The sequence below is a fragment of the Branchiostoma floridae genome, chromosome 15 (genome assembly GCF_000003815.2).
Source record: "Branchiostoma floridae strain S238N-H82 chromosome 15, Bfl_VNyyK, whole genome shotgun sequence".
NCBI lineage: Eukaryota > Metazoa > Chordata > Leptocardii > Amphioxiformes > Branchiostomatidae > Branchiostoma > Branchiostoma floridae.
This window is the reverse complement of record NC_049993.1, coordinates 18,947,593-18,960,932: the sequence shown is the minus strand read 5'-3', so window position 1 is coordinate 18,960,932 and position 13,340 is coordinate 18,947,593. Positions and strand designations below refer to the sequence as shown.

The 13,340-nt window shown below is 40.6% G+C and overlaps 1 protein-coding gene across 2 annotated transcripts; it reads left to right on the top strand.

The window, feature by feature from the left end:
• Positions 1-344: 344 nt before the first annotated feature.
• Positions 345-10,295, top strand: LOC118432105 (spindle assembly abnormal protein 6-like). 2 transcript variants are annotated; one of them, XM_035843627.1, is made up of 11 exons: positions 345-556; positions 1,183-1,243; positions 1,909-2,090; positions 3,035-3,116; positions 4,018-4,219; positions 4,875-4,942; positions 5,181-5,257; positions 5,619-5,719; positions 6,215-6,291; positions 8,094-8,294; positions 8,748-10,295. In XM_035843627.1, the coding sequence occupies exons 1-11, from the start codon at positions 464-466 to the stop codon at positions 8,861-8,863; spliced, it is 1,260 nt and encodes a 419-aa protein (XP_035699520.1). In that variant the 5' UTR covers positions 345-463; the 3' UTR covers positions 8,864-10,295. The 2 variants fall into 2 exon arrangements, with proteins under 2 accessions (XP_035699520.1, XP_035699521.1); XM_035843628.1 differs by lacking the exons at positions 8,094-8,294; positions 8,748-10,295 and adding an exon at positions 7,940-8,081.
• Positions 10,296-13,340: the final 3,045 nt, after the last annotated feature.

Below are 13,340 nucleotides of genomic sequence, written 5' to 3'. Positions count from 1 at the left end.
GCTATTGACACACTGGGTGTGTCAATAGCCTCGCTCATATTATTTTCCTAACTGGTCGTAAATTGTGTCAACGGGACTAACAAGATTCTAACAGACAACGTTCAGTAACGTTAATAAACGGTTTGTGTCTAGATAATTTACGCACTCACAATCATCTTCCCTTACGAACCTAAGACACTCTTCTGAGGCGCTGAAATTCAAAAGATCTCAAGACTCTCAAGATACGGGGGTAAAACCTTGGATACGAAGGTCACGGTCTACTGGTCACAGTTGTAATGGTAGCCGCTAGGTGGCGCCCTTAAGGATCTCGCCCAACTTTCCTGCTTGTACGAGATTTCACGAGACTTGGCACAAACAACTCCAAAATGGCGGAACATTCGGTTGCGGAAGTTTTGTGTTTCTCTTTATTTTGACAATTTTGGCGCTTAGAACACGACGTAGACCTCTAGAGTCGGCTGGAACCATGTCGAGTATGTACAGACCCTCCCAGGTGGACTGGGAGAACAAGTTTTCCTCCATTGTGCGAGAAACGGAGGCGAATCTGGCCAAAGTTCAGGTGACGAATTTTTCTCTTGCCGATTTTGATCACTTCCTGATCACGTAAAAATATTTATGTTCGTGATAGTAACGTTTTCGAATGTTTTTATTTCGTAGTTCCTGAAACGAAAATAAACAACTAGGTTTATTTTAAAGTTATATATTATATATGCTTGTATCAGATGAGAGTATATGTAGACAAATTATCTATGTAGACTATAGTATATAATTTTTTTATGTTGGAGTTTGGACTATAATTTGAGAGGATAATAGAGACAACAACAACAAGTATACTCTACTCTATAGATTTTCGTACTGTTTATGATTACAGGTAGGGACATATTATTTAAACATTGATATATTATTCATACGAAGGATATAAAGACCTAAAGCTAGCATTTATTTTCCCAGGCCTGTCATAGTTTCAAATCATGTTTGTCGCGAAACTTTTGCAGTGGTTTTATATTTGTGGTATTTGCAATGACCTATCCACCGCAAGGTCTGCCCTGTAATACTTGTAGTGCTACTGCATTACAGTATTGTTAGATCCATAAAGAAAAGTCACTGCAAATGTACAATGGAAGGCTAATTTACACAGTACAGCATACTATACTTGAGCTGACAGAACTTCTCATCTGTCTGCAGGAACGTCTGAATGCTGCCAGGACTCCCACCGGCTCTTCCCTGGAGTACCCCGGACACGGAGGTTGGTCCTGCAATGCTACTTCCCTGAACGATGATAGCCAGACGTATTATAGTCTATTCTGTCCTCTCCACAAATGGGGAGAAGACAGAAGAGACTCGGGCTATAATAGTTGATACATCTGGTTACTAGAATATAGAGTTCTGCAACTTTTCAACAAAGGGCGTTTGCAAAGAGCCATATACATCATACCCACCCCAATGCCATTTGTGCATTTCCAGCAAGGGGTTGTCACTAACTTGTCAGCTCCTCATACTGGCCTTTTCAGTTTGGCCTTGAAGCTTCTAGTACTAGTAGTAGTCACTCTGTTATCACAAATAGACAATCACCCTAACTTGTTTTCTCCAAAACCATCAGAGCATGTTGTAAAACTAAAAGCTAAGACATTGCAGCAGCAGGCATTAAAAAATGCCCTCAGAAACTTGTAGTTCCTAATTGCAGTGAACAGCTAGGAGCACCTCTGCCCATTGAGGAGCTTTGACTACGGTAGTACAAGCTCAATTGCTTCCCAAAACCAAAATAAAATACAGAATACAAAAATAGCGACCTCCGTCTTCATAAGTAGTAACAAGATATCCAACCCTCTTTATCTGGATGATTATTATTATGCATTACTTGTTTGAAATGGGTAAAGCTAATTGAACTTTTAATATGTTATATTTCCACAGATTCTTTCCGACCCAGCCGTGAGCCCATCACCTCCACACCCAAGCCCAGGACTGTTCGGTTCTCCGATTCTTCCAACCTGTCCACAGACCCTTTACACATCTCCACTAAGGAGAATATAGACTCTGGTCATGCTCCAGCTATGTGGACACTGCTATCGGAGAAACTGGAAATGCAGTCAAAGGTTTGAGTCTCCACGAGTTCTTTTTGAGAGTAGACTTCAGTTTTTGAACCCTTAACCATTTCCTTTAGGTAAATCATCCCTTTTGATTTCTAGTTCCTTTGACAAGAACACAGTTTAAACTTTGTGAGCTAAGTCTTCTAAGGCCACAGCAAGTAAATTTTATGGATGACATCCTCTGCAGACTGCAAAAATAGTGCGATAGGGCGAAGAAAAAACAAGATGGGTAAAAAAAACAAGATGGCTACATTTTCAAAAATAAGCACCATAAAGTTGTGATGACTGTTGTGAAAAGAATTAAACTTTATTAATTTAAAGGGACAAAACATGGTGTCAGAGCCAACAAGGCATTCATTCCTGTATTTAAGACATGTACTGTCTGGTGTGGTAAAAGTGACACTAGTATGGTAGACTGGCATCACCATCAAAGTTGGTAACCACACTCATAGCTTCCACATTGGTGTCACTTTTTCAACTATCCAATAACTTGAATAAGTTTCATTTCTACAACTACAGTCCCGGGTACCTCGCAAGTATAACTACTACAATTATTAGGCTACAACACAATATATTTGCTCATTTTGGTAGTTTATAGTCATGTTGACCATCCCTGCAGAAGAAAAAATTCTTCTTTTTTTTTCTGAAATCAGGCGAAAATTAATGCGCGCTGTGGCCCAATTGTCTAACTCAAAGTCACAAGTTAGGCTAGAAATTAGGTATCCACCCTATTGCAGGTATAGGTACCCTAGTTCTGGATAGTCTGTGCAAACTTTTCTCTTCTTTGTGAGACATTATCCACTGCAGATTTGGCATTTGAAGATCCAATGCCTCGTTATGCAGTGATGGAACCATTTTTCCCAAGATTTTCTCACTTTTTCTGAAGATTATTAATTTATCAAAGTCCTTGGCTTATTCTTTACTTTAGTATATATGTTGTTTATCTGCAGGTTATTGAGACCCTGAAGCGGACAGTGGAAAACTTGGAGAGGGACAGAGATCAGCAGAAATCCAGGGTCAAGGATTTGGAAAGTAAGTTTTATGGGATGTTGAAGTAAAAGTACCTCTGAGGACATGTTTTCACTTGTACAAGTTGTATCTGAGTTGTTTGGTTGGTAAAATTGTTTGTACTTGCCACATATAGTTCCTATATTAACTGTATGTGTCGGTGTGGACCTGCAGACGGAGATGAAGATGGAATGATGGTGTAACCCCGATTTGTGTCCCCAGATGACCTGTGTGTGTTTGTGTCCCCAGATGACCTGCGGGTGTTGAACGACCGCCTGTCGGAGCGTGGTGTTGACCTGCAGACGGAGATGAAGATGGAATGGTGGTGTAACCATGTGTGTTCGTGTCCCCAGATGACCTGTGTGTGTTTGTGTCCCCAGATGACCTGCGGGTGGTGTAACCATTGTGTGTTTGTGTCCCCAGATGACCTGCGAGTGTTGAACGACCGCCTGTCAGAGCGCGGTGTTGACCTGCAGACAGAGATGAAGATGGAGCGGTGTTGTAACCATCCTGTGTTTGTGTCCCCAGATGACATGGATGTTGTGTGTTTGTGTCCCCAGATGACCTGGATGTTGTGTGTTTGTGTCCCCAGATGACCTGTGTGTGTTTGTGTCCCCAGATGACCTTCGCGTGGTGAACGACCGCCTGTCGGAGCGTGGTGTTGACCTGCAGACAGAGATGAAGATGGAGCGGTGTTGTAACCATCCTGTGTTTGTGTCCCCAGATGACATGGATGTTGTGTGTTTGTGTCCCCAGATGACCTGGATGTTGTGTGTTTGTGTCCCCAGATGACCTGGATGTTGTGTGTTTGTGTCCCCAGATGACCTGCGAGTGGTGAACGACCGGCTGTCGGAGCGCGGAGTTGACCTGCAGACAGAGATGAAGATGGAGCGGTGGTGTAACCATCCTGTGTTTGTGTCCCCAGATGACCTGCGAGTGGTGAACGACCGGCTGTCGGAGCGCGGAGTTGACCTGCAGACAGAGATGAAGATGGAGCGGTGGCGGCGGGAGGTGGCTGCGGAGGTGCAGACCCTGCAGGGGGAGCTGCAGAACGTCCGCAGGGCGCGGGACGGGGAGCGGTACGGCAGCGATGGGGTCAGCGCGCTCTCGCGGGAACTACACGAGAGGTGGGACAGCAAGTTCATCTGATAGTATTGGCAATACACCTCATTAAAATCAACCTTGTATAAGTGAAGGGCGAGGAACAGGAAGCAGTACAGCAGTGACGGCATCTCGTGGGAACTACACGAGAGGTGGGACAACATGCTCTCATTCCATCTACATGGATCAAATACTGGCTGCATATGTACTTAAGTGCACCCAAATTGGAGATGTTTTGAAGACATCTTTGTTAGGGTCGATGAAGGTTAGACATCCAGGTAATAAGATACGGCCAAAAGCAGTTACTCAAGCAACTGGATATGATGTTGGAAACGGTCAGACTTTTCAGATACAATGTAGTGACACTGACAAAAGGTAGTGGATTGTGGCTTAAGTGTCTGACCGTTCCCCAAAATCATATCCTGGTGTTTGAGTAACTGCATTTTGACACATCATTGTTTGACTATGTGACTGTTTTATCATCATCATCATCAGTCACTGGGTTCTGCATCAGATTCTATAGTCTGGAAAGTCCTATAGCTGCATTCAGTCTTTCTTCATCTTTTTCCACTGTGCTTTGCATCCTTCAAGCTTCCTTAGCTCCTGGAGTTTCTTTGCTGTTGTAGGAAAAACTCAACCTCTGTTTTATGTACCTTGTTGATTGATCTTGACCTTGTACAGCAAGAGGTTTCTGCAGGAAGAGTGTGAGTCTCTGAGGAGGGAGATAGAGGGCATGAAGACCAGGATTGGTGAGGCTGGGACATTTTATCACAAATTCTCTTTGTTTTTCTTTATTTTTTAATTCTTACTTTAAGAAATTGTTGCATAATGTAGTTCTTTGGCCTACATTTTGTTCATGGAATGGATAGTGTTAAAACTGCTGTACATATCATGCAATAGTATTTTCAAATTAGTATTTTTTATTTTAATTCTTGGATATGTTATCTACGCCCCAGTAATAAATTTTGATGTGACATGTTCTCCCAGTGAAACAGGAAGTGGACCTGGCCACACAAATCTCCCAGACCAGAGACATCAGCAGGAGACAGGACCATTTGGATAAGGTGGGGGATAAAGGGTTCTCTAATGTTTTATTTGTTTATTGGTGTGGCTGTTCAGCACACACACAGCCAGGGCTGCCCAACTAGCCTGTAGCTATTACAAAGGGCTAACTCTGCTGACAGAGACAAGGACAATTAACAAATGGAATTTGACATGGACAGGATAATGAAACAGTATCAATATTCTAAATACATAAAATGTTTGTCATGTGTTTCCCTGTAGTATTGGTTTGTTAACAGAAGAGCATAAATTGTGACCCACACGCTGCTGGAATCAGTAGCAAATAATGTAATCTTTGCTGTCTCCTCGCAAACATTCTTGTCTGAGTTTTTTTTGTTTTTGTTTCGTCTCTCTGTACTGTAGACAGTGAAGTCTCTACAGGACAGCCATCGGTCCCAGTCACATGACACAAGCAGGGTGTCTGCTGACCAATCAGAGACCTTGAAACAGATCAAGGAACTCAAGTAAGGAACATTGGAAGATAATGGTTGCACATTTTCCTGTTTGATTTGATTTATCTAGAATTGCAACAATATAATGGAATGGAACTTGTTCCTTTGCAGTAACTTGTTGCATTAAGTGTAGTACTCAAAGGAGCAAAGATTTTCTTTGTGGAAACAGTTAGAAACCATTGCCTGGTTGGTTGTTATCATTTAGGACCTTGTATGTCCTGATATGTTATCTATATGGTGCTATATTGATGGGTGGATGGTGTTCAGCACCAGGGACAGTTGTGTTTGGGTGTGTAGATGGTATTCAGCACCAAGGACAGGCACATCCACATGTGGCCTGAACACACTTTACTTGACAACTGACCTACAGAGTAACACACCAGCTCCACAGGCACACAGAGGCTGGAGACCACAGTTCAGTTCCCCTCTGTATTCATCATTTATAAGAAATATGGCTACGGCAGTACAATACATTATAACAGAATGTATTTAATACTTTGTGTACAGGAACTCAGTAGGAAGTATCCAGAGGCAAATAGACAGGACACGGGGGGAAACTAACCAACGGAGGAACAGACAAACAGGTGAGAATATTGTTGTTCAATCTTAACTGTTATAATCTTTGTTCTGGGGCAGTGTTTCCGCCAGACCTCAGCTGGGAGGCCGTCCACCTTGGGGCGCGAAAACCGCGAACATTAAATTTAATTGCAAAACCGCGAAAATTAAATTTAATTGCAAAACCGCGAACATTAAATTTAATTGTAAAACCGCGAAAATTAAATTTAATTGTAAAATCGCGAAAATTAAAGTTAATGCTTAACTGTCGCAAGAAAAAACAAAACAACTAACGTCCGATTAAGTTCAGTGCCGAAGTGTTATGATCTGTGCCGCGTACCGGTATGCCGCACCGAACGGGTACTACGACTTTTAAAAAGTTCTAGAAACGGTTCTTGGACTTTCAAAAAAGAAATGGCATTTGTATATATTCTCTTTTCTGTTGTAGTATACTTATAAATCATCTAAAACCTTCCATAGATCGAGAAATTTGCGTTCAGAAATGACGAAAAACATCGTCTATCGGCGACAGTGAGCGTAATGGCGGCCGAAATCCCGCAATCTCACGTGGTGACTTCTCGCGAGATCTGGGAAAGCTAGCGACGTCACGGGAAACTAGCGCTGTGATTGGCTAGGATACACAACAGCTACTGACCGCCATTTTTGATGCGTATTTATCCCGAAAATTTCTGCCGTTTTCGGAGATTTTGCGGGCTCAAAACTCATATCAAAAGGAACCAAAGTTATACTTGATGTTTTTTACGTCCAGCACCGCTTATGTGAACACTTTATTTTTCCGCTGTGTTGCCGATAACGAACTTGAAAGAGGTCGGGAATTTCCCGTGCCATGCACTCGGTGGGCAAATGTTTCTGTTCATCGTGTTTTGTTTTGTTTACGATGATTGATGATGAAAACAGAGACTAAAGTTTTTATATCTAGACAAAGTTAGTGTGTTTTCTTATTAAGTTATTTCTCCCAATAACAACTATTAGTTTGTAGTGTAATAGCGAGATCGACCTACCGCCAAGTTTTCGAAATGTGGCAGGGAAAATTCGCATAACTGAGACCTTGAAAAACGGGTTTTAATGAGATTATCGTATGCGAAAGGCCGCGACACACATTGTCAACAATCATTACAATAGCAAAACAAACAGTAAGCGGCTTTCTGACTGTGGACGGCGTCCCAAGCCTCTAGCTTCAATGCAAAACACAAAACTGCGGTTTACATTTATCGACTCTGTACAGATTTCTCGGCAAAATGGGGGTCGAATTTTTTTAATGAGGACGGCCTCTGTTTGCGTTCAAGCCGTCCAAAACGATATGAGACCGTCAATGGACGGGTGGACGCCCCTCTGGCGGAAACACTGTTCTGGGGGCCATCTGGGGGACATCCCTAGCTCATGCGAGGTAATTTACACCTGAGTGAAGTGAGGAAATAGGTATGCAGTGTCTTTCCCAAGCACAACATCTGGGCCTGTCAGGGATTCAAACTCAGCACCTCCAGGTTCTGACTCGACAACCCTAGTGCACCATGATGCTGACTTCTGTATGATTGATGTTGATGTTGCCCTAGGAAAGATTGGAATTCCAATCGCTCTTAGGAGAATTTGAGATTCTACAGGATTCCAATCTCTACTTTGACATGTATATGACTATATTTTAAACTTGTTGAACAGATAATACAAGAGACAACAGCAAGTACAAGAGGCGGCCGTACATCAGTAAGGGGTTGCATATGACCGGTTTTCAAGAAAATTTCGGCTGTCAAGTATTTCACAATACTGGTAACAATGTATAGCAATATGACAATAGTTTAAACTTGTTGAACAGAGAACGCGAGAGACAACAGCAAGTACAAGAGGCGGCCGTACATCAGTAAGGGGTCGCGTATGACCGGTGTTTTCGACACGTCGGATATCGACACAGATGTTGACCTGAGTTCCCCAAGCGTGGCCAGCCACAAGTCGTCAGACTTCTCCTACAACATGGACTATCTCCGACCCAGGCCTGCTGCAACACACAGGGACAACGGTCAGCCAGTTTTCATGAGAGTTATTGTTATCTTAGAAATTCATCTGTGTTGGTTATTCAGAGTGAAATGGTTATTTCCAACACCAAAGTCCAATTTGCTTTGGTGTTGGAGGTTCCTGTTATCTCTGATTCAAGTTATTATTGTAGATTGTTCAATTTTCTTCCAAAATGGATGATAAAGGTAAATTAAGGTAGCCCCATGGTCTTTGTAGGGACATAAGGGAAGTGGGTTGTTATCCACTGTGTCGAGGGCACAGTATTGGAAGGCAGAGCCCATCCCTTTCCTCCCACCGCCTTTTATCGGGGTAGAGTGAGAAAAGCCATGTGAAGTGCCTTTTCAAAGAACACAACGTCTTGGCATGGATGCCTGGAATCTGAACCGTGACCTTTTGATCTTGGGTCTGCTAGCATAGCTGGCCAGCCATTTACATCTTTCCTTCTCTTCTCCTCCAGATCTGAACAGTCTCAGCCCCTCCCTATCACCATCCCTGGACGTGACCTTGAACCTGGATGACCTTGACCCCGGTGATGTCAGCTCTGACCTTGACCTGGATGATGACTTCTTATGATGACAAGTGAAAGAAACTAGGGTTCACTCAAAGAAAATAGGGACCAAGTTATGAAGATTTCTCAACTCAGGGAATGACCAATCTTCTTGGGTACAACTGTGTTTACTCAATTGATACTTTGTTCATTTGTATGTTTTTTTTTACCTTTGTTTCTATAGGTAGTTACCATCTATCAATCTGATATTATATGATGGTGGTTTTGTACATTTTTTTGTACGTTCAAGTATGAGATGCCATCCTCGTGGATGGGAATATGGGATCCTTAGTAAACTAACTAGGAAGGCACCCACATTCCTAGATAATGACAAGAAACTGATGCCTTCTTGATTACTTGATAAGCCAACAGTTGAGCTGAAAGAGAAAAGAGATTTAAGAATGGAAAAAGGCCACCTTATGTAGAAGATAAAGATAGACATATTTTGGTCATTGATTTTAAAGAACTTAATCTTTTCTTGGGGAACTAGATTATTAAGTTGATGAACATGTTGCAGTGAATTCTCTACTTTAGTATTCAGTTGTTTTTTGTTTTGTGTTGGAAACATTTTTAAGACATAACAATGCCCATGAGATATACAAGCATTCGGATGGCATTTGAAAAAAACAACATTTGAACAAATTTGAAACTGTTTGATTTTTCAGATCAGAGTCATGATTTATTTTTGTCTGAGTGAGTCTGTATTTGAACATAAAAGTTTGTAAGGAAATAAGATCCACTTGCAATAATTAAGATAAAAGGTGGGAAATAATTTTCTATTTTTTGACAATGGAGAAAACTTAAGTAATTAAAAGTGGCAGCTAAAACGCTTTTACATCATCTGTTATTGAAACAAAATTATAAGTTTTGAAGCCTCAGCGACAAACAGACTTCCCTGTATGTTCTTTATCGTTCTTGTCTAGCAAGTGTAACATCAAAAACACTAAGACTGGTGTTTATACTAGTAGACATACTTTAAGTCAGTAACAATGTTCAAGACCTGGTACATGTAGTTCTATAAAATGAATGTGTAGTTTGTGATGTGTGTGGGCTGGACAAATATGATGCAGTTGAGAGGTGTTACATTGTAACTTAGTCAATCCTCTTAACATATAATGTTGGTATGATAATGGGTTCTGCTATTTAAAAAAAAAATTTTTTACTAGTGATGTTTCCTCTTTTCAGTTACACAGTTTGTGTTCATTTATGTTGGAGTAATTACTACAGATTTGAACCCTTTAACAGGTTTGCAAGAGTCAAATAATCTGCACAATATTTTGATGCTTTGAGATGAAGGTGCTTTCTTCCAACGGTGTCCCTCTGAAATCTGTGATTCCCTCAGTTTGATTGACTTCAACTGTTTATTCTTACGTTATTCTCCCATCGGGTTTGTTCATTTTCTTCAGTCTGCATTTGCTGCTGTTTTTCTTATTTGATGAAATTAATTTTGTTTCAAATTAAGTGTGTTTTGTGTCTTATTTTTGACCAAATAGATATTGAATAAATGTAGTTGTTTTCTAAGAGATATAATGTATTTGTGAAGTTTAAAAACAATGGTGTGAAGTCCTCAGACTGCCATCTTGCCTTAAGGTGGGGTCACACATGTGTATACATTCAAGTCCGTTTGAGGTGCGTATGAAGCTTTTAGTCTCTACCAGGCTCCACAGGTCGTGGGGAAAATGGTACAAATATAGATACATAACATGCCAGATGAGCTAGCTGACCGAGAAGTATGCTTAGCGACCCAGCTAACTCGTCTGATATGTTACCTGTTTACGTTTGTCCAATTTCTATTATTTTTCCAACGACCTGCTGTGAGGCCTAGTGGAGGTAAATACTCCCATGCGAGCCTCATACGGACTTAGATATATATGCACATGTGACCCCACCTTTATTTTGTTTCTAGAGACCGCTTAGCTCCATTTGGTGTGGATTCTCTTTGTCTTAGATATATTGTTGTATGTGACTGTATATTATTTATCCAGAGCCTGTGAAAATCTGTGAAAAAGTGCTCAGTCATCGAGAGAGCTACCCATGGCTGGTAAAAGAAAAAAATCAATCAAAACCAAGGATTTCGTACCAAAATGCTTGGCAGAGTTTTGCAAACTTGGAAAGAAGGACCAGAAAACTCAAGTCGATCAAAGTAGAATTTTATTTTGTAGACAGACCAAAATTCTTCACACATCACTAATACATGTGTACTGAACATACATGTAACTGCAAGGGTACAGAGTATGGTCTTGCTCCCTTCAGATTCAGCCTTGCTTGAACACATCATCAGAGCAAAGGTCATCACCATGGTAACACAATCACAGGATATGTAGGTCTGTTCCTGTCAGCTTTCAAACAGTCATGAAAGCATCATATAGGAACAACATGCTAGTATTATTTATTGCTAGGCAACTTACTTTCAAACACTCAGGTACATATACCTAAGATACAGTCAAACCTGGGCCAACTGGCCATTGATATACAGCTAAACCTGTACAAGTGACCACCTCTATTCTCCAAGCAGAGGTTGGTGGCCAGGATTTTCACATGCACCTGCTTGCTCCCGGCCACTTACTATCCCCGCAACCCAATCTCTGCTTGGAGAACACCACCTCTACACATGGACCACCTGGCCATTGATGGACAGGTAAACATTTGTAAGTGCCTCATCTGTGTATTAACCTCCTGGCCATTGATATACTGTACAGCCAAACCTGTATACATGACCACCTCTACATATGGACCACCTGGCTATAGATATACTGTACAGCCAAACCTGTATACATGACCACCTCTACATATGGACCACCTGGCCATTGTGACCGGTCTGATGGTTCCTTTGATAATTTTCTCTCATTGACTTTAATGTCCACCATTTAATCGACACCAAGATTGTCAGTGCTCTTAAAGACAAGTGGTCACAATAGACAGGTTTGACCGTCAAGTTTGAAAGGATATCCACCCTGTAATACACCTGATATCAACTTCTCAATTTGCTATTATAATATTTATTCTATGTTTGGAAGCATGTAACCCTTTTCCTCTCCACTTCTTAGCATCCCTGAAAGCATCATAAAGGAACAACATGCAAAGTCAGCAAAATCACTATTATTATATATAAAATCTCACAACATATACACACTAAATCACTGGAACCACTATGGTCTAGCCTAAAATACATTTTGTAGTGATCTTTGGCAATTTTTGACACATAGCATTAGCTGCACAATTAGGTAAGAAGATGATATGTTGTGATAATATTTGTAAGCTAATTCACCATAATGATTATAATCTCACCATTACTTCCCAGATTCTGGAAACAGTCTTTTTCCCTGCATACATTAAGTACATTTTGTACTGATCTTCTGCTACTTTTGATCCATAACTTTAGCTGGATGATGTGAAGATGATATTTGACGTTAGTAGTTGTTTTTTTACGCTAGCTCCAATGCAGTGAAAACATTAAGTTGCATCATTTCCATCAAGTTTCACAACAACTTGCACTGCAATGTTTTTGTTTTTTGTCCAAGATAATGGAAATACTGCAAAATGTTTTCAACATTAAGAGCAGCCTTTTGTACTGGAGCAACTAAGTCACACAGATTGGTAATCAGAGTTGTACCAGTGAAAATTTCAATTGGCCATGTAATTTTCTGATATGTAAAAGCTAGTAACAGTACTAGTTGTCAAAACTCTACTGTACATTTTTTGCTACAAGAATTTGTTTATCTTCAAACCCTAAACTTATCTGTAGTGAACAATCTGATTATCATCTGTTTGGAGATTGTCATCTAAAAAACCTTGCTTTATATTCAGATGAAACCATGCTGGTAAAATGTTTTGAAGAACTTTTTCAGAGTAAACATCCACAAAACTCAATGTAACATGCAATAAGGTAACATTAACTGGCTCCTCCCCATTGATGTACATTGTGAAAAAAATTAAAGAATGTTGCAGTTTTAAGCACTAAATCATAAATGATACAAATAAAAGACTGAATGACTGGCAATAATGTCTTTGGCATAACATGGCTTGGGTTTTGAGTGCTTTTGACTCAAAGAGGTATAAATCGCAGGGTTGCACAAGTTTTCTAAAGTTCACTTGTCGGAAGTACATAAAAAATGCATAAAAAAAAGTTTTCACTTGTCCGATATTTCAAATGACATTTTTCTATGTATTTTTACATCCAGCAATGGAATTCTTTAGCTTAATTTGTTGAGCAATGCTTGATGCCAAGACTGTGGAAAGTAACAAGTATATCAAAATCTCACTCATGGAAAAATCTTACTTGCCTAATCCGGCAAGTGAGGTATGACATGCACTTGCTTGATCAGCACTAGTGGACCTGAATTGTATTGAGCAGTTTTGTTTAACCCCCTTATGCTGAGGTAGCATAAAGCAGCAGATTTGTATTTGGTAACAGCAGCCATCGGCAAGGAAGGGGTCAAACTTACTCTCCAAGCAGAAAGGTAGGCTCCGGCTGGTTTTTCCACATTTTTTAGTCGTTTTTAT